This window comes from Bos indicus x Bos taurus, chromosome 8, assembly GCF_003369695.1.
Source record: "Bos indicus x Bos taurus breed Angus x Brahman F1 hybrid chromosome 8, Bos_hybrid_MaternalHap_v2.0, whole genome shotgun sequence".
NCBI lineage: Eukaryota > Metazoa > Chordata > Mammalia > Artiodactyla > Bovidae > Bos > Bos indicus x Bos taurus.
The window spans coordinates 82,549,793-82,574,917 of record NC_040083.1 but is presented as its reverse complement, the minus strand read 5'-3'; the positions used below and the strand labels follow the sequence as shown (position 1 = coordinate 82,574,917).

The following is a 25,125-nucleotide window of genomic DNA, read 5'->3' as shown; positions in this document are numbered from 1 at the left end:
CTGCAATGTGGGAGACCTGAGTTTGATCCCTGGGTTGTGAAGATCCCCTGGGGAAGGAAATGGCAACCCACTCCAGTATTCTTGCCTGGGAAATCCCATGGACGGAGGAGCCTGGTAGTCTACAGTCCTATGCCTGGAGAATCCCATGGACAAAAGAGACTGGCAGGCTACATACACCCCATGGGGTCGTAAAGAGTGGGACACGACTGAACAACTCACACACACATACACAAGATCATGGCATCCAGTCCCATCACTTCATGGCAAAATGAAAGGTAAAAAGTGAAAGTAGTGATAGATTTTCTTTTCTTGGGCTGCAAAATCACTGCAGTGACTGCAGCCATGAAATCAGAAGGCACTTGCTCCTTGAAAGTAAAGCTATGACAAACCTAGATTGCATGCTAGAAAGCAGAGACATCACTGTGCCTACAAAGCTATGGTTTTTCCAGTAGTCATGTACAGTTGTGAGAGGTGGACCATAAAGAGGCTGAGTGCTGAAGAACTGATGTTTCTGAATTGTAGTGCTAGAGAAAGAAGACTTTTGAGAGTCCCTTGGACTGCAAGGAGATCCAATCAGTCAATCCAAAAGGAAATTGATCATGAATGTTCATTGGAAGGAATGATGCTGAAGCTGAAGCTTTGACCATCTGATGCGAAGAGCCGATTCATTGGAAAAGACCCTGATGCTGGCAAAGATTGAAGGCAAAATGAAGTGACAAGAGAATGAGATAGTTGGATAGCATTACCAACTCAATGGACATGAATTTGAGCCAACTCCAGGAGATAATGGATGGCAGAGGAGCATGGATTGCTACAGGTCCATGCTGTTGCAAAGAGTAGGACATAACTTAGAGACTGAACAATAACAAATTTCTTTTAGTAAGTATTCAAATTTTCTTTAAGTATATGTAATAAAATGTGTTTAATTACACCTAGGTTCTAAAAACTCTGATATTTATTTTCTACAATAATCAGTCAGATATATACCTCTTCTCATTTTATCCCCTCTGTTTCTCTATTACAGTAAATCCTGAATTCCAGATTTGACTTTGACGCCAAAATGCCAATAACTTGCCCCCATATGCAGTGTGTTTAGAGAGGAAGCAAATAATCCAAAGCCTGTGTAATAGTAGTAATACTGTTATTTTTAAAACAGGCACTTACACATCTGGCAATGACAGCTCCAAACACTGTGGAAAAGAAAACCACAAAGGAAAGAAAAGAAATTTTCTGTACTAAGCAAAAGGTTTTTCTGAACTATATAATAAAGACAACCCGTTTTATTTCAGCTCAATTCAGTTCAGTCACTCAGTCGTGTCTGACTCTTTGTGACCCCATGAATTGCAGCATGCCAGGCCTCCTTGTCCATCACCAATTCCCAGAGTCCACCCAAACCCACGTCCATCGAGTCAGTGATGCCATCCAACCATTTCATCCTCTGTCATGCCCTTCACCTCCTGCCCTCAATCTTTCCCAGCATCAGGGTCTTTTCAAATGAGTCAGCTCTTCGCATCAGGTGGCCCAAGTATTGGAGTTTCAGCTTCAACATCAGTCCTTCCAATGAACACCCAGGACAGATCTCCTTTAGGATGGACTGCTTGGATCTCCTTGCATAAATATTTAAACTTTAAAATACATCATCCTTGCATGTATGCAAACTGAAAGAACAACTTACCTTCATTTTTCCACTGTATTTTGGGTCAGAAAGTGTTTCAAAGGCTGCATCTTTGCTTTTTTGCACAAAATCTGGGAATCTGGAAAATACCTGATCACATATCCTTTTGATAAGTGTTTCCTTAAGGGGAAAAGGAAGAAGAAAAGAAATCTCAGCATTTTTAAACCTGTATAATTTGAAAATATTTATAAAAAATATATTTAGAAGGCATGTATTAGGTTGAAAGTTTTGCCTTCTTTAATTCAAAATACCTTAAAGTGATATGTTAAACATGTAAGGCTTTGAGGAGTTCTGAGATAGTGATATGGTTACTAATTTTACTGTTACTTTTTTAAGATTTTCAAAATAAGTAACTGAATACTTCTCAAAGAGTAGTCTTTTAAAATTACATTTTAACAGCCTCAAGCCTATCACACAAAAGCAAAATATGAAAAGTATACAAAAAGCTTTTAAAAAGATCTTTTTATTTACATTGTGCTTTAGACACAACTGACATGACTAAAGCCAATGATTCCATGTGTGTCTAAATTTTGAAATTACTCATTTTTACTAAATATTTAATACACGATTATAAAGCCTCATTTTAATACAATAGATTAGATAAACATAATTAGATACATTATTAGTGGAATTACAATGGACTCATCAAATATCTTTAGTTGGTAATATATCAAAAGTTATTAGGAAAATGAAAATAATATGAACATATCAGAGGCATAAAAAAGATTTAAGGTTAACTTTTCTTACTTTGATTAAAAATTTAAAGGCATAAACTTCTCTGACATCTAAATTAAAAAACAAGCAAGTCAGTTACCTCTTAAATTTCATACAAAGATAACTTAAGGATATTTGGCTAAGAAATTTTATACCAAATATACTAAATAGCATCACAAAGAAATTTAAAAAGCCAACCCAAACCTGTTGTCTAGAGGTGCTAGCAGTCTGCAGTAATGCCACATGGTTAGCTACCTTCTGAAGGACTGCAAGGTAACTGAAATACAAGGTTTTCACTGTTTCGCCCTGTGAATTGGTCTGTAACCATAAAAGTACAGAAAATAAAAATAAGCAAGGGACTAACATGGCTATGTAACTAATTACACCAAAAATATATCACTTACAATAATATTTATTATCCGGTTTTTATCAGCACAATATTATCTGGTTATCAGCACAATACATTGTGAGAAAATAATGGTCAAATGATACACAAAATATCCATGAATCACTAATGTGGAATTGTACTTTTGGTAAACCATAACACAATGATGTTTTTAATAAAAGAGTAGAGAAAGTCCTCATTCCAGGAAGTATACACAGTGACACAGCTTCTACAGATAAAAAAACCACATGAGGAAAAGTTATATTACCTGCTACTTACTCTGATACTAGAATTGAGTACTTTGTAATCAAAAACAAGACAGTAAAGATATCATGTAATGTGCTTAGTCACTCAGTTGTGTCAGACTCTGCAACCCCATGGATTGTAGCCCATCAGGCTCCTCTGTCCATGGGGATTCTCCAGGCAAGAATACTAGAGGCATTGCCATGCTCTCCTCCAGGGGATCTTCCCAACCCAGGGAGTGAACCCAGGTCTCCCGCATTACAGGAGGATTCTCTATCATCTGAGCTACCAGGAAAACATACCACACTGAAATACTTACCTTATAACAACAATTTCTTCTTTTCTGGCCACTGTTGCAGGTACAAGGCTCAGAAGACTGAAGTATCAAAGACACATCTTCGGTTTCTAATACTGTTTGATAGACAGCTTTTTGAAAATCTGTCAGAGAACAATATACCATCTGTCAAGATAAAATAGAAGGTAGCTATTAGTATTTTTATAGCAATGATAATTACAATGCACATCGGGTTTCACAGACTGTAAGAGTGAAAATTGCTCATAAACTGTAATTTTTCTTACATGATTAGCCCATGTAATCATTATATGGGCTTCCCAGGTGGCACTCGTGGTAAAGAACCTGCCTGCCAATGCAGGAGACGTGGATTCGATCCCGGAGTCAGGAAGATCCCCTGAAGGGCATGGCAACCTACTCCAGTATTTTTGCCTGGAGAATCCCATAGACCGAGGAGCCTGGGGGGCTATGGTCCATAGGTTCACAAAGGGTTAGACACTACTGAGGCAACTTAGTGCACATCACTGTATAACAGAAAAACACAAGAAGACTTCTCCTAATTCTGTGCTATAACCTCACCTAAACTATACAAATTATACTTTTCTAATAAATCTCACAGTTTGTTCTTTAATTTTAAAAACTCAAAATATGAAAAAGCTAAGTATGTGATTTCCTTATAAATTTCTCAACATATTCTTGTGGGTCTTTTCAGCATTCCACATTATTAGCCCATCATGCAAATAAGTGATTAAAGTTTAGATCAAATAAAAAAAAACTAGAAAAGGAAAGATTTTTAGAACAATGACACAGATAATACTTAGTGAATTACTTGAAAATTTGGAAAAAAAATTTTAAACTTCCTATTACTGAAGATAGGATAAAGTATTTTTGCTATAAATTCCCAAAATTAGGAAATATAAGAATTAAACAAATACACATGAAGGCAAAACTTGTAAAATTGCCACCTTGTGCCCAAATTCAAGAAAAGAGGAAAACACAAGAAAATAATGCCAGTGAGTAATTGCCTTGTATTTCTGGTAGTCTGGAAATTGGTAAAGTTCTTCGAGATACAGCCGTATGTAACCAGGGTCATAAAACTATATATATATATAGAGGGACTTTGAGGCATGTGAATAAGAGGGAAAGCCATCTATTTTTAAACATTTATATGTGTGTATCATTACAACAGAACATTACTGCAAAAAGAAGACAAATTGTGGATATAAGAATAAAAAGAGAATATTGAAGATAGGGTCAATGATTAAGGTACAGGCAGAAATTCTGAATTATTATTTTACCCCAAGTTTATTAAGATATAATTAACATATAAGTTTACAGTGTACAACATTATGATTTGATATGTGATTTTATTATAAAATTATAAGCATAGCAATATGGCTATTTAACACATTCATCACGTCACATAACTACTTTTTGTGTGTATGGTGAGAACATTTAACATTTATTCTCAGAGGCGGGGACTTTTAAGATGATGGAGGAATAAGACAGGGAGATTACCTTCCTCTCCACAAATACATCAAAAATTCATATGCATGTGGAACAACTCCTACAGAACACATTCTGGATGCTGGCAGAAGACCCTGGGGATTTCCAAAAAGGCAAGTCAATGCCCAGGGCAGAAGATAAGGATAAAAAAAGAGACAAAGGATTTCAGGACCAGGACCTGTGCCATAGGGGAGGGAGTTGTGAAGGCGGAAGAGAAACCTTCTCGCAGGCAGAGTCTAGGAGGAGCTTTGGAACCTCAGAGGAGAACACAGCAACAGGTGCTGGGAAGGCAAAATGGAGAGAATTCCCCACAGAGACTGTAACCAAACAGCACTCTTCAGGCAAGAAGTGGCTACATGCCCACAGCAGTGAGTGCAGGCTCAGCGCTCAGGCTTCAGGGGTCAGACCCCAGGGAAAGGACTGGCATTGGCTGTCATGAAGGTATTCTGAGGGGACTAGTAAAACACAACTGAGGGAGTACAGAGAAAAGCCTGGGCCCACCAGAGAGCCAAGAGACTATTGCCGTGGGAATGCTCTAACTCTGCACACGTAGAATGCAGGACCCCATCTTCACAAGTGCCATAGGTGGGATAAGCCAGCTGCAATCTGTGACCCCAGAAGAAAAGCAGGTGTGAATGGCAAAGACAGAAGACAGGAGGCCACTACAGTTTCGACTCCAGAGGTCACAGCTGCCACCATGCTGTGAGTGAGCATGGGTCACTGACCATACCTTCCTGGGAGCCTGAGCAGCTTGGTTCTACTGAGGGACCCACAAACGCAGGGCCAACCCCCTGCGTTGGGGAAGCACACAATCCACCTCAGACTTCAGGGATTTCCTGCAGGTCTCAGTCACAGTGGGCACTCCCCACACACCCCAACTATGTCTTCCCTACCCACCTCTCCCCAGCCCAACCGAGAAACTGAGCCCCAATAAGCTGCTACTCTCGCCCCCTCCTGTCTGGGCAGGGAACAGACACCAGAGGGCAGCCTGCAAGCAGAGACAGGGCCAGAACCAAAGTGGAACACCAGGAGCTCTGCGAGCAAAGGAGAAAAGGGGAAATCACTCCTGCAGCCGCAGATGCAATGGATTAAATCCCCACAATAAGCCTGAGACTGTGAACTCTAGAGGCAATTGTGGCTTTGGGGAGCAAGTATAAACTGGAGTAAGGGAAGATCTGAATCTGCGCCAACCTCACACTGCCAATAACAGATCCAGAGATTTTCCTAGAAATATTGGAGGACTTTCTGAGTAGGCAGATTGACTAGAGCACACTGTGTGGAGAAGTCAATGGAGAAATCATGAGGACATTCTTCTTAATATCATTCTATTTTTGTTTTCTTTTCCATATTGTTCTAATGTTGTTTTTCTTCATTCAGTTCAGTTCAGTTGCTCAGTTGTGTCTGACTTTGTGATGCCATGGACTGCAGCACACCAGGCTTCCCTGTCTATCACCAACTCCCAGAGCTTGCTCAAACTCAAGTCCATCCAGTTGGTGATGCCATCCAACCATCTTATCCTCTGTCGTCCCCTTCTCCTCCTGCCTTCAGTCTTTCCCAGCATCAGGAGGATGCTTCCTCCTGACTTCCAAGGAGTCAGTTCTTCACATCAGGTGGCCAAAGTATTTCCTTCATTACTTTTAATTTTAATTTTTCTTTTATATAATTTTTAATTTTTATTTTTCTTTTATATAATTTTAATTTTTTTATAATATACTTTTTTAATTTTAATTTTTTTAATTTTATAATTTTTATTTTTTATTTTATTTAATTTTTCTTTTTTATAATATACTCTTTCCTATTTTTGAAACATCTTATTTTTAAATACGTTCATTTTATTTTCCTATTTTTACAGTACTCTTTAGTTATATTGTATTTTCCCATGTTTTTGATTTCGTGTTTTTGCTAGTCTAGTTTTTCGTATTCATTTTCATTTTCAAGTTTACCTATTGGTTTGACTACTCTCTTTTTTAACTCCTGTTTTTATCCTTTCTGTTTCTTCTCTTCTCTTTTTTCTCTCTTCTTTCTCTTTTGTAAGTATGTGAGTTTCTTTGGGTGCTCTGGCCTGTTGAGTGTTGCTTTCACCATTATTCTTGGGGTTTTGTTTTCTGTGCTGTGTGACCTGTGAAGCCCTGATGCTATAGTAAGGAGTTGGACCTGAACTCCCTAGGTGGGAGACCTGAGTCCAGGACTCTGGATCACCAGAGAACTCACAAACCCATGGAACGTTAATCAACAAGAGCACTCCCAAAGGCCTCTATCTCAATGCTAAGACCAAGCCCCCCACAAAGGCCACAAGCTTCAGAGCTGCACATCTCAGGTCAAAACTTCAGCAAAATAGGAACTCAATTCTGTCCACTAGTAGACATGCTGCCCAAAGCCATACCAAGCCAACAGACACCCCAGCACACTACTGGATATGGCACTGCCCTTCAGAGAAACAAGATCCAGCTCCATCAACCAGAACAGAGGCCCAAGTCCCCCAAACTAGGAAGCCTTCACAATCACTAGTCCAACCTTACCCATGGAGGCAGACTCCGCAATTATGAGAAACTACGACCTTCCAGTCTGCAGAAAGGAGACCCCAAACACAGTAAATTAAGTGAAACGAAAAGACAGATAAACATGCAGCAGTTGAAGGAACATGGTAAAAACTCGCAAGACCAAACAAATAAAGAGGAAATATTCAGTCTACCTGAAAATGGATGCAGAATAATGACTGTAATGATGATCCACATCTTGGAAATAAGATGGAGGCACAGATAAATATAATGGAGGGGGTGACTGAGAAGATACAAGAAATGTTTAACAAGAACCTAAAAGGAATAAAGAATAGACACTCAACAATGAACAACACAATAACTGAGATTAAAATTAAACTAGAGGGAACCAACAGCAGAATACCTGAGGCAGAAGAGTGTATATGTGAGCTGAAAGACAGAATGGTAGAAATAACTGAAGCAGAGCAGAGTAAAGACTAAAAAGGAATCAAGAGAGCCTCAGAGACCTCTGGGACAGCACCAAGTGCACCAACATCCAATTATAGGGCTCCCAGAAGAAGGAAAAAAGTAAGGCTATGAGAAAGTATTTGAGGAGATTACAGTCAAAAATTTCCCAGACATGGAAAAGGAAATAGCCACCCAAGTCCAGGAAGCCCAGAGAGTCCCATATAGGATAAACCCAAGGAGAAAGATGCCAAGACACATATTAATCAAACTAACAAAAATTAAACACAAGGAACAAATATTAAAAGCAGCAAAGGAAAACCAACAAATAACATACAAGGGGATCCTTATAAGGCTAACAGCTGATTTTTCAAGAGAAACTGCAGGCTAGAAGGGAGTGGCAGAATATTTAAAGTGATGAAAAAGGTACAACCAAGATTACTCTACCCAGCAAGGATTTCATTCAGATTCAGAGGAGACATCAAAAGCTTCACAGACAAGCAAAGTTAAGAGAATTCAGCAACACCAAACCAGCTTTATAACAAATACTAAAGGTACTTTTCTAGACAAGAAACATAAGTGAAAGAAAAGGCCTACAAAAACAAACCCAAAACAATTAAGTAAATGGTAATAGGATCATACATATCAATAATTACCTTAAATGTAAATGGATTAAATGCTCCAACCAAAAGATACAGATTGGTTCAACCGATACATAAACAAGACCCCTATATATGCTGTCTAAAAGAGAACCACCTCAGATATACGGACACCTACAGAATGAAAGTGAGGGGCTGAAAAAAGATATCCCATGCAAATGGAAATGAAAATAACATGGGAGTACCAATACTTACATGAGACAAAACAGATGTTAAAGCATTATGAGAGACAATGAAGGACACTATATAGTGATTGAGGAATCAATTGTAAGAAGATACAAGAATCATAAACATATATGCACCCAACATTGGAGCACCTCAATATACGAGGCAAATTCTAACAACTATTAAAGGGAAAATGGACAGAAACACAATAATAGTGGGGTACTTTAACACCCCATTGACACCAATGGACAGATCATCCAAACAAAAAACTAATAAGGAGAAACAAGCTTTAAGCGATACACTGAAACAGTTGGACCTAATAGATATGTACAGGGGATTTCATTTAAAAACAGTAGATTTCACTTATTTCTCAAATGCACATAGAACATTCTCCAGAACAGACCACACCTTAGGTCATAAATCAAGCCTTGGTAAATTTTTAAAAAGGGAGGTCATTTCAAGCATCTTTTCTGACTATAACACTATAAGATTAGATAACCACTACAGGAAAAAAGCTATAAAATAAACTACAAACACATGGAGGATAAACAATATGCTTCTGAGTAACTAAGAGGTCACTAAAGAAATTAAAGAGGAAATCAAAAAATACCTAGAAGCAAACAACAATGAAAACAGGACAATTCAAAATCTGGGATGGAGGAAAAGCAGCACCGTAAGAGGCAAGTTTACAGCAATATAATCCTACTTCAAGAAACAGGAGAAACATCAAATAAACAACCTAACTCTACACCTAAAGCAACCAGAAAAAGACGAGCGGAAAAAAAAGCCCCTGAAGTTAGTAGAAGGAAAGAAACCATAAAGACCGAAGTAGAAATAAATGAAATGAAGGAGATAATATCAAAGATCAATAAAACTAAATGCTGGTTTTTTGAGAAAACATAATTGATAATTCATTAGCTAGACTCATCAAGGAAAAAAAGGGACGTGAAGTGAAATGTTAGTCGCTCAGTCATGTCCGACTCTTTGCAACCCCACGGACTGTAGCCCACCAGGCTTCTCTGGGATTCTCCAGACAAGAATACTGGAGTGGATTGCCATTCCCTTCTCCAGAGGATCTTCCTGACTCAGGGATCAAACCCTGGTCTCCTTCATTGCAGGTAGATTTTTTACCATTTGAGCTACAGGGAAGTCCTACCAAAAAAAAAATAAAAAGGAGAGGAATCAAATCAAGAAAACTAGAAATGAAAAAGGAGGTTACAACAGACAATGAAGAAATGCAAAGGACAAAAATACTGTCAAAACAATAATTTTCACAATGTGTATGGAAACACAAAAGACCTCGAACAGCCAAAGCTATCTTAAGAAAGAACAGTGGAGCTGGAAGAATCAACCTTCCTGACTTGAGACTATATTATAAAGCTACAGTCATCAAGACAGTATGGTACTGGCACAAAAATAGAAATAGAGACCAATGGAACAATATAGAAAGCCCAGATATAAAACCACACACCTATGGGTACCTTATCTTTGACAAAGGAGGTAGGAGTATACAGTGGAGAAAAGACAGTCTTCTTCAATGAGTGGTGCTGGGAAAACTGGACAGTTACATGAAAAAGAATGAAACTAGAACACCTCTTAAATTATATACAAAAATAAACTCAAAATGGATTTAAGAGTTAAATGTAAGGCCAGAAACTGTAAATCTCTTAGAGGAAAACACAAACACTACAGTCCTTGACATTAATCATAGTGAGACCCTCTGTGAACCACATCCTAGAGTAAAGGAAATAAAAATAAACAAACGGGACCTAATTAAACTTAAAAGCTTTTGCACAGCAAAGGAAACTATAAACAATGTGAAAAGACAACCCTAAAATGGGAGAAAATAATAGTAAATGAAACAACTGACAAAGAATTAATCTCCAAAATATCAATCAGTTCATGTAGCTCAATACCAGAAAAACAAACAATCCAATCAAAAACTGGGCACAAGACCTGCATAGATATTTCACCAAAGAAGACATATACATGGCTAATAAACACATGAAAAGATGCTCAAATCAGCTATATTCCCATACAAAATAAAAGGTTTAACGTTTGAAAAAAAATAAAAAAGATCCTCTTAAAGTCAAGTCTTCAAATTTTCTTACACAATTAACAGAATTTAATTGTAATTTTCATGCAAACTCTTAAAATTAGTTGTGCAAATATACATTGCATTCTACAGGAAATTTAACTATTAAAAAGAAGCTTTTAACTACTTTGTTCTGTAGTGAGAATTAAAATACCAAAGAATATACTGGGTTATGGGCTTCCCTTGTGACTGAGCTGGTAAAGAACCTGCCTGCAGTGCAGGAGACCTGAGTTCAATCCCTGGGTTGGGAAGATCACCTGGAGAAGGAAAGGCTACCCACTCCAGTATTCTGGCCTGGAGAATTCCATGGACTGTATGGTCCATGGGGTCACAAAGAGTTGGACGCAACTGACTGACTTTCACCTTCACTTTTCATACTGGGTTATGGGCTTCCCAGGTAGCTTAGCTGGTAAAGAATCTGCCTGCAAAGCAGGAGATTGCACTGACCCGGTTTGATTCCTGGGTCAGGAAGACTCCCTGGAGAAGGGATAAGCTACCCTCTCCAGTATTCTTGGGCTTCCCTGGTGGCTCAGATGGTAAAGAATCCTCTTACAATGCAGGAGACCTGGCTTTGATCCCTGGGTTGGGAAGATCCTCTGGAGGAAGGCATGGCAACCCACTCCAGTATTCTTGCCTGGAGAGTCCCCATGGACAGAAGAGCCTGGCGGGCTACAGTCCATGGGGTGGCAAAGAGTCAGATATGACAGTGACTAAGCACAGCACACTACATACTGGATTACAGACAGCAGACAGTATAAGATGGGCAAAATATGAACAGAAAACACATTAGGGCAAGAAGTTCTTTCTTCGTTGAGGAAGAATTGTATCAAGGCCTTCGTGTTCTAAAATAAGAGAAATGAGTTTAATGTGTACTAATAACAGACCTGTTAGATAAAATGTTAGTAAAGTTAGTGAGGAAGATTTCTCAGGCTCAATTAATATTTTATGAAATTCTGCACATAACAATTTTTTTCACACTGAGTAAAATGCTAAAAAACTGTATTCATAAAACACCACAGGAGACAGATTTCCTCTTCAAAAGAAGTATTTTCAGAATAAATAAAACATGACAAGGAATTCCTAATATACACAAAAGCGGTTCTCACCCGGTCTTCCTTCTTAGGCAACTGATCCTTGATTAGAGTCTTGGTTCGTCTGAGAAACCACCCAGACATCTTTCTTGCGAGCCGCTGCATGGCCTTTCGGCCCGTAGCTAGTTCCCTTTTTGTTGCTGTGTGTCTCTGACCATGTTCTACTGGGTCAGAAAACTGCTTCTTGAAGTGGATCCTGCTACCTAATAGTCCTGGCACAGCCCTTTATAAAGGCAATAAGAAAAATGTTAAGGCTTTATTAAACTAATAAGAAACAAGACTTCTTTTTGCTCTTAAGAAATATACACTAAGTCACGTGTTTATTAAGGATAACAGTAACAAAAGGCAAGAAAGCAGAATGTTCTTTATGACATTTTCAGTGAATAACTATAAGAAGATGATGGGACTGGTAAATTACTTCAGATATTTATTTCAGGGACCAGGAGTAATACATAAAGCTGGGTTTTCCTGGGACTCTACTGTGCATACTATGTTTGGGAGAAAACACCTCTGTAAACAGACAACTAATTTTTTTCAGAAACAAATAATTAGGAAAAAAGGTTAAGAAAGTAGAAACTAATTTTCTAAACTCACCAGTCCATAACACACCACAGTTCTTTCATGTTGTTCTGAAGAATGGTTCCAGTGAGGCCAATTCGGACATTACATCTTAAAGCTTTCATAATTTCTGTTACTCTGGCCTTTGGATTCTTGATTCTATGAGCTTCATCTACAATGACAGCTGACCATTCCAAACTACAAAGTGAGACAAAAAGGAAAAAACGTTGAAAAAACGTCCCTTTCTTAGTCTATATAATTTTAGCCAGTTTTCTCTACCAAAGTTTTGGAGTTTTTCTTCTCTACTCTCTGATGATTCCACAGAATTTTCACTTAGTTGTTTTAAATGATCACAAGTTTGGACAACCCATGAAAGTAAAATGTGTAGGGAGACAAAAGGGCAGAGATTCTGTTTAGGGACAATGAAAAGAAATAACTCATTTAACCATGACTAAAATCACAAAAGGAATCTTTTAAAAGTAATAAAAAAGAAAAATAAATATAAAATAAGCAAAACTTATAATGCTAATTATGAATGAAAAATATCAATATAATCTCATGACTTCTACAAAGTTGCACTACATAGCTCTGCCTGCTAAAAAGGTTTAGGATTGATTATTACCCCAATAGCAGTGAACAACCATAGCAGTCAATCCACTAAAAGGAAGCAGGATCCCACGGAGAAATAGTTGGTTTCAGGTATGCAGCAAGGGAAATACTGGAGATTGAGAAAGCACAGATGCTTTCAAAGACAAATGGGGGCATGTCCAAAGAACACAGGACCAAAACTAATTAGAAAATTAAAGCGTCATTAGAAATAATGACTATAGGGTAGTGTAAAACATTGACTATATAAAAATCCAAGGGTTATATGAAAAAATTCACTTTAGACTCTTATCTCATGCCATATATAAAAATTAACTCAAAATACATTGCAGACCTAAAAAAAGAGCTAAATTTTAAAAGTTATAAAATGCAGGAAAAATTCTTGTGACTTTGGGTTAAAGAAAAATTTCTTAGATCTATGACACCAAAAGCATGGTCAATAAAAAAAACTTGATAAGTTGAACTGCATCAAAGTTAAAAAAAACTTTTGCTCTTCCAGACATCATTAAGAAAATGAAAAGACATGATACAGACATGCTACTGAGAAAATATTTGCAAATCATAATCTGATAAAAGAATTTGCATACAAGATTATATAAAGAGCTACTACAACTCAACAGAAGTTAAAACAATCCAATTTAAAAGATGATAAAATATTTTAATAGACACTTCACCAAAGAAGATATATAAAGGCCAATAAGCATATAAAAAGTTCATAATTTAAAAAAAAAAAAGAGAGAGATACCACCACAAACCTATTTGACTGGCAATCAGGAAAGACTGACAAAATTAAGTGTTTGCAAGGAAAATTAGACACACTGCTTTGGCAAAGTACAGACATTTTTCTAAAACACTATGGCTGTTTCTTAAAATGTTAAAACTCCCTACACCACTCAGCAATTTCATTCCTAGATATCTTTCCTCTAGAAATAAAAAATTTACATTTACTCAAAGATTTGTACATGAATGTTCACAGCAGCATTATTCATAATAGCCCCAAACTGGAAACAATCTAAAGGTCCATTCATTAGATAAACAAAATGAGGTATATACAATAGTACTGTTCAACAATAAAAAGGAATAAACTACTGAAACATGTTATAGGAGGAACGTCAAAAATGTTAAGCGAAAGAAGCCTGATACAAAAGACTACATACTGTATGAAATTTACATGAAATCTCCAGAAAAGGCAATTCTATAGAGACAGAAAGCAGATTAGTGGTTGCCTAGAACTGGAGATGGGATGAAAGACTGATTGAAAATAAAAAGCTGTTTGAGGTGATGAAAATGTTCTTAAACTGGGGTGGGGTGATAACTGCACAGCTTTATAAATTTACTAGAAACCATTCTATACTTAAAATGGGTACATTCTATGGCATATAAATTGCACCTCAATAATCTATGAGTCCACACTGATAATCAAAAAAAGGGGGTTGGGGAATGGGAGAGAAACTTTGTGGATGACCACCGTACCAATGTGTTAGTCTGAAAATTGGAAATGGCAGCAAAAGAATCAAGCATTCACCTTGCTATGTCAGTTGAAACTGTGGTTAATTCCTAATTGTAGGAGAATGCTGTTAATAAGTGTAAAAGAAATGATAAATTTAGGAAAACATTATTTTGAAAACACAATAAAATAACTGATTCAGACAACAATAATTTCTGAATGTTAATACCACTAAGCAAAAGGACTGAAGGACCAGAATATTTAACTAGCAGAAAAGTATAACCCCACAATTTACTTCTAACTGTAAAGGGAGAAACATATCTTTAAGGTGAAGAGATCTGATGATCATCTCCTTAGCCAATAGGACAAACTTTGCAACCTTAATAATAGAACAACATGACATTAACATTTCCTGATGTAACATAATATGAAGTCCACAGTATCATTTATGAAGCATTCTAGTCAAAAATGTCTGATCTGAATCTAATTAAGTCTTTAGATCAAAATCAGCTTACCAAAATATATATGGTAGAGGAATACACAACTCTTTGAAAAAGCAATCAGATAAATTTGTGAGACACCCTAAACAACAACTGGCCTGGTCTCCTCAAAATGTCTTACATTAAAAAATTAAAGTTGAGGGAATGTTCTACATTAGAAGAGACTAAATGGGTTTAATAGTCAACACACATGTTAACTTATATCTTGCCAAAAAAAAAAAAAGCACACATAAAACCAGTGAATATAGGGATTGAGTATATAGATATTCATGTACTATTACTTCAATTTTTCTATAGGTTTGATCATTTTCTTAATATGAAGTTGAATAAAGAACAAGAGATTAAGAACAAAGGAAAGGAGGAAAAAACAATCACAAGATTTTAAAGGCAGGGAAGAAGATGAACAAAACAACTTATGAAACAGAGGAAGGAGTATCCCATGCCAGTAGCAGAGAAAGCCAAGAAACAATCTAATGAATGTTATTGAGTTCTTAAACGACCAGATGCCTATGGAAACTGGATTAGGTAAATGTTCAACACTGACATAATGTGGTTCACTGGAGGAGGGAATGTCAAACCCCTCCAGTATTCTTGTTGCAAGAAACCCATGAACAGTATGAAAGGCAAAAAGATATGATGCTGGAAGATGAGCCCCCCAGGTCAGAAGGTGTCCAATATGCTACTAGGGAAGAGGGCAATTACTAATAGCTCCAGAGAATGAAGAGGCTGGGCCAAAGTAGAAATGATGCTCAGTTGCGGTTGTGTGGTGCTGAAAGTAAAGTCCGATGTTGTAAAGAACAATATTGCATAGGAACCTGGAATGTTAGGTCCATGAATCAGGTAAATTGCATGTGCTCAAGCAGGAGATGGCAAAACTGAACATCGACATCTTAGGAATCAGTGAACTAAAATGGACGGGAATGGGCAAATTTAATTCAGTTCAGTCGCTCAGTTGTATCTGATTCTTTGCAACCCCATGAACTGCAGCACGCCAGGCCTCTCTGTCTGTCACCAACTCCCGGAGTTAACCCAAACCCATGTCTGTTGAGTCGGTGATGCCATCCAACCATCTCATCCTCTGTCATCCCCTTCTCCTCCTTCCCTCAATCCCTCCCAGCATCAGGGTCTTTTCAAATGAGTCGGCTCTTAGCGTCAGGTGGCCAAAGTATTGGAGTTTCAGCTTCAACATCAGTCCTTCCAATGAACACCCAGGACTGATCTCCTTTAGGATGTACCAGTTGGATCTCCTTGCAGTTCAAGGGACTCTCAGAGGCTTCTCCAATACAAAGCATCAATTCTTCGGCGCTCAGCTTTCTTCACAGTCCAACTCTCACATCCATACATGACCACTGGAAAAACCATAGCCTTGACTAGATAGACCTTTGTTGACAAAGTACTGTCTCTGCTTTTGAATATGCTGTCTAGGTGGTCATAACTTTCCTTCCAAGGAGTAAGCATCTTTTAATTTCATGGCTGCAGTCACCATCTACAGTGATTTTGGAGCCCAGAAAAATAAAGTCAGCCACTGTTTCCACTGTTTCCCCATCTATTTGCCATGAAATGATGGGACCAGATGCCATGATCTTAATTTTCTGAATGTTGAGTTTTAAGCCAACCTTTTCACTCTCCTTTCACTTTCATCAAAAGGCTCTTTAGTTCTTCACTTTCTGCCATAAGGGTGGTATCATCTGCATATCTGAGGTTATAGATATTTCTCCCGGCAATCTTGATTCCAATTCAGGTTATCATTATATCTGCTACTGTGGTTAAGAATCCCTTAGAAGAAATGGAGTAACCCTCATAGTCAACAAAAGTCTGAAATGCAACACTTGGGTGCAATCACAAAAACAATAGATCTTGGCTGTTTCCAAGGAAAACCATTTCAACATCATAGTAATCCAAGTCTATGCCCTAATCACTAATGCCAAATGGTTCTGTGAAGACCTAAAAGATCTTCTAGAACTAACAGCAAAAAATGATGTCTTTTTCATCTTAGGGGATTGGAATGAAAAAAAGCAGGAAGTTAAGAGATACCTGGAGTAAAAGGCAAGTTTGGCCTTAGAGTACAAAATGAAGCAGGACAAAGATTAATAGAATTTTGCCAAAAGAACACACTAGTCATAGCAAACACCCTCTTCCAACAACATAAGAGACAGCTCTACACATGGACATCACCAGATGGTCAATACTGAAATCAGATTGATTATAGTCTTTGCAGCCGAAGATGGAGAAGCTCTATACAGTCAGCAAAAACAAGACCGGGAACTGACTATGGCTCTATATCATCAATATCAGTATCCTCAGCTCCATATTGCAAAGGTAAGGTAAGTCATTTCAATCGTGTCTGACTCTGTGCGACCCCACAGACGGCAGCCCACAAGGCTCCCCAGTCCCTGGGATTCTCCAGGCAAGAACACTGGAGTGGGTTGCCATTTCCTTCTCCAACGCATGAAAGTGAAAAGTCAAAGGAAAGTCGCTCAGTTGTGTCCGACTCTTCACAACCCCATGGACTGTAGCCTACCAGGCTCCTCCATCCATGAGATTTTCCAGGCAAGAGTACTGGAGTGGGGTGCCATTGCCATACTGCAAAATTCAGGCTTAAATTGAAGAAAGTAGGGAAAACCACTAGGCATTCAGGTATGACCTTAATCAAATCCCTTATGATTATACAATAGAGTGATAAAAACATTCAGGGATTAGATCTGATAGAGTACCTGAAGAACTATGGACAGAGGTTCATAACATTGTATGGGAGGCAGTGACCAAAATCACAACAAGAAAAAAAAAATGCAAAAAGGCAAAGTGGTTGTCTGAGCAAGCTTTACAAATAGCTGAAAAAAGAAGAGAAGTGAAAGGCAAAGGAGAAAGAGAAATATATACCCAACTGAATGCAGAGTTCCAGAGAACAGCAAGGAGAGATAAGAAAGCCTTCTTAAGTGAACAATGCAGAGAAAGAGAGGAAAAGAAAAGAATGTGAAAGACTAGAGATCTTGCCAAGTAAATGATATACTAAGGGGACATTTCATGCAAGGATGAGCAAGATAAAGTAAAGAAACGGTAAGGAACTAACAAAAGTAAAAGAGATTAAGAAGACGTGGCAAGAACTATACAAAAAAGGTCTTAAAGACTGGTATAACCACAATGGTGCGTTCACTCACTCAGAGCCAGACATCCTAGAGTGTGAAGTCAAGTAGGCCTTAGGAAGCTTACTACAAACAAAGCTAGAGGAAGTGATAGAATTCCAGCTGAAGTATTTCAAATCCTAAAAGATGATGTTAAAGTGCTGCACTCAGTATGCCAGCAAATTTAGAAAACTCAGCAATGGCTACCAGACTGGAAATGGTCAGTTTTCATTCCAATCCCAAAGAAGGGCAATGCCAAAGAATATTCAAACTATTATACAATTGCACTCATTTCACATGCTATCAAGGTAATGCTCAAAATCCTTCAGGTGAGGCATCAGCAGTACATGAACTGAGAACTTTCAGATGAATAAGATGGGTTTAGAAAAGTCAGAGGAACCAGAGATCAAATGGCTAACATTTGTTGGATCAAAGAGAAAGGAAGAGAATTCCAGAAAAACATCTACTTCTGCTTCATTGACTATGCTAAAGACCTTGACTGTGTGGATCTCAACAAATTGTAGAAAATTCTTAAACAGATGGGAAAACCAGACCTTACCTGTGTCCAGAGAAACCTTTATGCAGGTCAATAATCAACCGTTAGAACTGGAGATAGAACAACAGAATGGCTCAAAATTGGGCAAAGAGTATGACAAGGCTGTATGGTGTCACTTATTTAACTTCTATGCAGAGTACATCAAGCAAAATGCTGGGCTGGATGAATCACAAGATGGCATCAAGATTGCCAGGAGAAATATTAATAACCTTAGATATGCAAATGAAACCATTCTAATGGCAGAAAGTGATGAGGAAGCAAAAAGCCTTTTGATGAGGGTGAAAGAGGAAGGTGAAAAAGCTGGGTTAAAACTAAACGTTCAATAAACTAAAATCAGGGCTTCTGGCCCCATCACTTCATGGCAAACAGATGAGGAAATGGTGACAGATTTTATTCTCTTGGGCTCCAAAATCACTGTGGACGGTGACTACAGCCATGAATTAAAAGACACTTGCTTCTTCGGAGGAAAGCTATGACAAACCTAGTCAGTACATTTACAACCAGAGACATCACTTTGCCAGCAAAGGTCCATATTCAAAGCTGTGGTTTTTCCATTAGTCATGTACCTGTGTCAGAGCTGGACCATAATGAAGGCTGAGCACTGAAGAACTGATGCTTTCAAATCGTGGTGCTGGAGAAGACTCGAGATTCCCTTGGACAGCAAGGAAATCAAACCAGTCAATACTAAAGGAAATTAATTCTGAATATTCATTTGAAGGAATGATGCTGAAGCTCCAATATTTTGGCCACCTGATGGGAAGAGCTGACTCACTGGAAAAGACCCTGATGCTGGAAAAGACTGATGGCAAAAGGAAAAGGGGCAGCAGAGGATGAGATGGTCAGACAGGATCACTGATTCGCAGGACATGAATTTCAGCAAACTCTGGAAGACACTGAAGGACAGGGAAGCCTGGAACACTCTAGTGCACGGGGTTGCAGAGAGTAGGACATGCCTTAGTGACTGAACAACCACAAAATGTTCAACAGTCTGTTTAAAAAGTTGTTGGATCTCCTATACACTATTCCCTATCACACAAACTATCCCAGCCAGGACACTGTAAATCAAGCAACAGAAGGGCAAAATACAACAAAATCGTCATTTTTCATTATAGTAAATCAACAAGTGATGCTGAAAACTGAAATAAGTTTTAAGTTGCAGCATGAATGTGATCTTTGAGATATGAAAGTAAACACTAAAAAGATAAGTAAAAGAACTGAAAGTGACTGGCTCTGAAGAAAAGGCAATGGTTGTGGCAGACAGGAATGAACTGTGTGCATATTTGGCTCTTGAAATAATATGCGTACATAACTTTGATAAAAATAAAGTAAAACATTAACAGTAATAACAAAAAGAGATACAGCTCCACTCCTATAGTGTTTATCTACTCTGTATATTGTCTATGATAAATCCTGGTCTATCATTTAGAACAATCTCACAAAAATTACTTAGTATTTACTCAGATTGATATAAATTATTTTGAATATTTGTCAAATAAAACTATTCAAACAAAGGAAATCTGAATACCACAAAAACTGAAACACTTTATTTTTCTTATTTTACACAGAAATTTGATTTATATTTACATAACTCTACTTTGGAATTCTTATTTAATATTTGTAACATACACAGAAAATAACTATCTAACACAATTATATGCCTGGAAGTATAATAAGCACTGAAACATAGAAATTATCCTGTATCAAAGACCTCATCTAAAGGGGTAGACAGTCAAACAAAAATTAAAATATGACTGGTGCTAAGATAAATAAACTTATTACATTTATCTAACTGTAGAGTATCTCTTACATACTAAATTCAAAGTCAAGGTTTAAACCTCTTGTTCACCCTGACTTACTTGTTGCAAGCTTGTGCAAGTTACTTAACTTCATGCCTCAGATTGTTCCTGTCTTCTGACCGCATATAGGATATACTAACAGGCAAACTTGTGAGTTTGTAAATGGAGTAAAATAAAAGTCTAGAGCTTACAAAAATGGTTGCTCTAAATCACCACATTAAGTATAAATGAACTAAACACTCCAAATAAAAAGGCACAGATATCCAAATAAATAAAAATGCAAGACCTGATAATATGCTAACCACAAGAGACTCACCTTAAAGAACAGATAAAAATTAAAAGCTGGAAAATGATAAACATACAGTAAGGATAAGACTGTATTGTCTATATTAACATCAAAGAAAATTACATGATTACAGACATAAAAGGAGCATTTTTAATGATAAAAGGGTCAATTCACAAGGAAAAAATACTAATCATCGATATGTGTGTACCTAAGTACAGAGCTTCAAAATATATGAATTGAAGACTGACTGAAATAAAAGGAGAAATAAACAAATCTATAATTGTAATTGAAGATTTCAATATTCCTCTCTCAGAAACTGTAAACCAACTGGGAAGAAAATCAGTAAAGACAGAGAATGCTTGAACAACACCTAACCAAACTGACTTTACTGATATTTATAGAACAGTATACCCAACAATTATAGAACAAACACTTTTTTCAAGTGTACATAGATCAGATAAAGGCAAATTACATTGTAATGGGATACCACTATACACACTAAAAACAAAAAGACAGATTATACCAAATATTGGTGAGTATACGAAGCAAATGAATTCTAATAGGTTGCTAGTTGGAGTAAAATGGTACACCCACTCTGGAAAAATGATTTCTCAGTTTCTTCAGATTTAAACTTACACTTATCATATAATCCAGAAATCCCATTCTCAGGAATTTATCCAAGAGAAATTACAATGTATGTCAAAGAAGTCTTACACATAAATATTACTTAAATGTTTACTTTTAATAACCAAAACCAGAAAACCCAAATAACTATCCTCAAATGAATATGTAACAAAGTGTGATATATTTATAAAATGCAATACAATTTAGCATTAAACAGAATGATCACTGATACATTCAATAACACAGCAGATTCTCAAAAACATGATGATGAGCAAAAGATGCCAGACACAACATTTCTGGGGGCTTGAATTCCAAAATCAAACTGTTGGCAGGTTTGGTTTCCATTGAGGTCTCTCTCCTACACTTGGGCTTCCCTGGTGGCTCAGCTGGTAAAGAATCTGCCTTCAATGCAGGAGACCTGGGTTCAATCCCTGGGTTGGGAAGATTCCCTGAACAAGGCAACAACTATCCACTCCAATATTCTAGCCTGGAGAATTCCATGGACTATATAGTCCATGGGGTCACAAAGAGTCTGACATGACTGAGCAACTTTCACTTTCTTTTCACTCCTATGCTTACAGACTACTGCCCTCTTGCTCTATCTTCCTGAATCGTTTCCTGTGTCTATGAGCTCCTGGCATCTCCTTCTCTTCTTCTAAGGACAATTAGTCAGACTGGCCTCAGTCCCCACCTTAATGTTTCATTTTAACTTAATTACCTTTAGTTACATTCCAAGGTCCTTGGAGTTGGGACTGGAACACATTGATTTGGACATAACAAGCCTCCTAATTGGACTTTGACCATTCAATTTGGCTCTACTCTGCACAAATAGCAACATGATGACTTGTAAAATGCAAATCTGATAATTTTTTATCATAATAGTAATCCCCTGAAAACACTTCAGGGAGACTCTATTGTTCTAAGGATAAAGATGAAAATCCTCTAGGAAGCTTTAAATAGTCTTATGATCTGTTCCTTGCTTACCACACCAGTGTCTCCTGGCCACTTCCCTTTTACATTCTAGGTATAGTCATTACATGCACAAAGCATTAGAACTGCTTTCATTTACTAAAAAGTGCTGTGATCTTTGTTGTCAGGAGGCCCCTGCAAATGTTGTTTGTTCCCTCTTGCTTGATTCTCCTACTCTTTCCTACTCCTACTCATCTTTCAGTCCTCCATAAGCTCATAGGTCATCTTCTCTGGGAAGCTCTCTGACTACTCTCCTCACTCTGCAGCAGTCAGGCTCCTCATGTGCTCCCATAACATCCTCTATTCCATATCATAGCACACACATGACTTCATAATTGACTGTATCTAGATTCCCCACTAAAATCTTAAAATGTAGTTCATTTCTTTAGGGTACCTGTAGTCTTGGAATAGTGGTTCTCAATATGTATATATATTTTTTGCCACTCTACATTAACAACAGACTTCCATAAGTAAAATCATTCATGAAACTCACTATTTTAGTCTAGAGGTGTCAAACACACAAAACACTGTACATGAGATTTAGGACAAGTCTTATTCATTAACAGGCACTGCTTGGAGAGGTAATATAGGAAATAAAATAAGGAACTGTAGAAACCCTGACTCAGGTTTTCCTTCTTAGAAAATGAGTTAATTACTATAAACTATCTATTTCAATAACTTTGAAATGAATTAAATAATGCTAAAGAATATTTAGAGCTTAAAGAAAAATTACATATAAAGTGTTTGGTTGCTCAGTCATGTCCGACACTTTGTGATCCACCAGGCTCCTCTGTCCTTGGGATTATCCTGGCAAGAATACTGGGTGGGTTGCCATTTCCTCCTCCAGGGTTTCTTCCCAACCCATGGGTCAAACCTGTGTCTCTTTCAACTCTGCGGATTCTTTACCACTGAGCTGCCTGGGAAGCCCCACAATACAAAGGGATAAATACAACTGATGTAAGCAGAATACTAATGCAATCACTCCCATTATTCTGATTACCTGTTAAGTTCATCCAGACATAATCGCAGTGTTTCATAAGTTGTTAGAGCAATTTCACATTTCCTCTGTTTCACACGAATCAGTTCACTATCCTTTTTGTTACCATGTAAAATAGTGACTCTGAAATATCCCCAGGTATCCAGCTCATCCTTCCAGTTGTAGAGGACAGAAAGAGGAGCAACTATTAAGAACATCTAGAAGAAGAAGAAGAAGAAGAAAAATGTATGATATAAATTTTTAAATGACCAAGAATCCCAAAGTTAAAACAGAATATCAACTATTCTATTCTTTGTTTTTTAACACTGTAGTTAATAAGTATAAATACAATTGAGCAACTGAATATGCTTTTTAACTTAGAAGACCATCAAACATTACTTTATTATTATTCTTAAGTAAAAAATAGATACCCAGCCCTGTCCAAAGTAACAGCTATTTTTTTATTTTCCCCCTAAAAGGAGTTGAGGAATAAGAAAAAAATAATTCTCTGAAACAGAGTAGAGTATAATCATGATCCAAATATTAACTTCAAGGGCCACACTGGTAACAGAAATATGCAAAGCAGGCCAGGTTTTTTTCCTTGAAATGTATGGTCTTCCAGAGCTTTCTTTCCGTTTCACTTTCCTAGCCCATTTCTTTCCCCCTCTTTCAGATACTATCAGTTGATGGAAAACTAAAGCAATTAGAAGAAAACCTCCTCTTCTCTTACCACTAGATCAATAACCTACCTATATTTACTTCCATACATTCTGCCCTCCCATCTATTACCATGGGTGTACTGTCCATGTCCTTATTGAAAGGCAAACTCTAATACCTGTGGCGGATTCATTTTGATATTTGGCAAAACTAATACAATTATGTAAAGTTTAAAAATAAAATTAAATAAATAAATAAATAAATAAATAAAAGAAAGACAAACTCTGAACTTACATAGTGGCTCGCATTACTTCCTGTCAACCTGAAGTAAATGCTGAAGAAACTATCCCCAATCTGCCGAACATGATTAAATTTTGCTTTTTAACAGAACACATATAAACACAAACACGTTCTAATATTTTTCAATAAATAAAACAAATCCAATTTATTGTTCTCAATAAAACAAAACAAATAAAAAAATTCTTCCTACATCTCTCTCAAGCTATTAAACCTATATCTCTCTCAGACTATCACCCATTACTTTACTTTCTTTATAGCAATGATCCTCAGGAGTTATCAGTACTTACTGTCTCTACTTACTCTCTTCCTATTCTCTTTTAATCATGTAAGTCCTAACCCATTGACATTAACAACATATATCTGTTTAGTCTTCAAATAAATGTTTTGGGGTTTCATTGACCTTTCCTATACCAATCCAAAATCCTGCTGTCATCAACCATTTTAATTTCTAATGTTTTTATCTCTTACTGTTACCATTGTTCCTGAATTATTACCTTTAATAGGGTTTAAGTAAGTTTCTTTCCTAAAGTTTTATACTTGGTCCTACTGATAAAGATGAACTAATTAAATACACTGAAAAATTTCAGTTTAACAAAAAATAAAATAATATAATATTACTCTAAATCCTACATTCTCTTCTATGAAGCATTTCAGCTGGGCCATTTATCAGCTGTAAGATATCAAGTCTGTGACTTTCTTTTAGAAACAGAAAAAAGAAAAAGAACAGAAGATTAGTTCTCAAATAGTTTTGTGTTCTACTTGGAATTCACTCTATGAATTCCATTTTTCTCCCTCAATAAAAAAATTGGGGCTACAAGTAAAAAGCGCCTGCTCCTACGCTCTTTTCAAAATTACACAATGAAAATGTTATCCAAACACCATCTGAGCACTTTGAGCAGTTTTCCACTTGAGGGGTCATTCACCAAAGGTGTCAATGAATGTAAAGATTTCTAGAACCAGC

The 25,125-nt window shown here is 37.1% G+C and overlaps 1 protein-coding gene across 3 annotated transcripts in view; it reads right to left on the bottom strand.

The window, feature by feature from the left end:
- ERCC6L2 (ERCC excision repair 6 like 2) overlaps positions 1 to 25,125 on the bottom strand; it is a 150,070-nt gene that overhangs the window by 100,060 nt on the left and 24,885 nt on the right. For 2 of the 3 annotated variants that reach the window (XM_027550233.1, XM_027550232.1), the window contains exons 4-9: positions 23,232 to 23,425; positions 12,362 to 12,523; positions 11,783 to 11,990; positions 3,337 to 3,477; positions 2,594 to 2,707; positions 1,676 to 1,795 (exon numbers count right to left, since the gene is read on the bottom strand). In XM_027550233.1, the coding sequence (XP_027406034.1) occupies positions 1,676 to 1,795; positions 2,594 to 2,707; positions 3,337 to 3,477; positions 11,783 to 11,990; positions 12,362 to 12,523; positions 23,232 to 23,425 (939 nt within the window). Of the gene's footprint in view, positions 1 to 1,675; positions 1,796 to 2,593; positions 2,708 to 3,336; positions 3,478 to 11,782; positions 11,991 to 12,361; positions 12,524 to 23,231; positions 23,428 to 25,125 lie in introns of all 3 variants that reach the window. The other variant, XM_027550234.1, reaches the window with a different exon arrangement.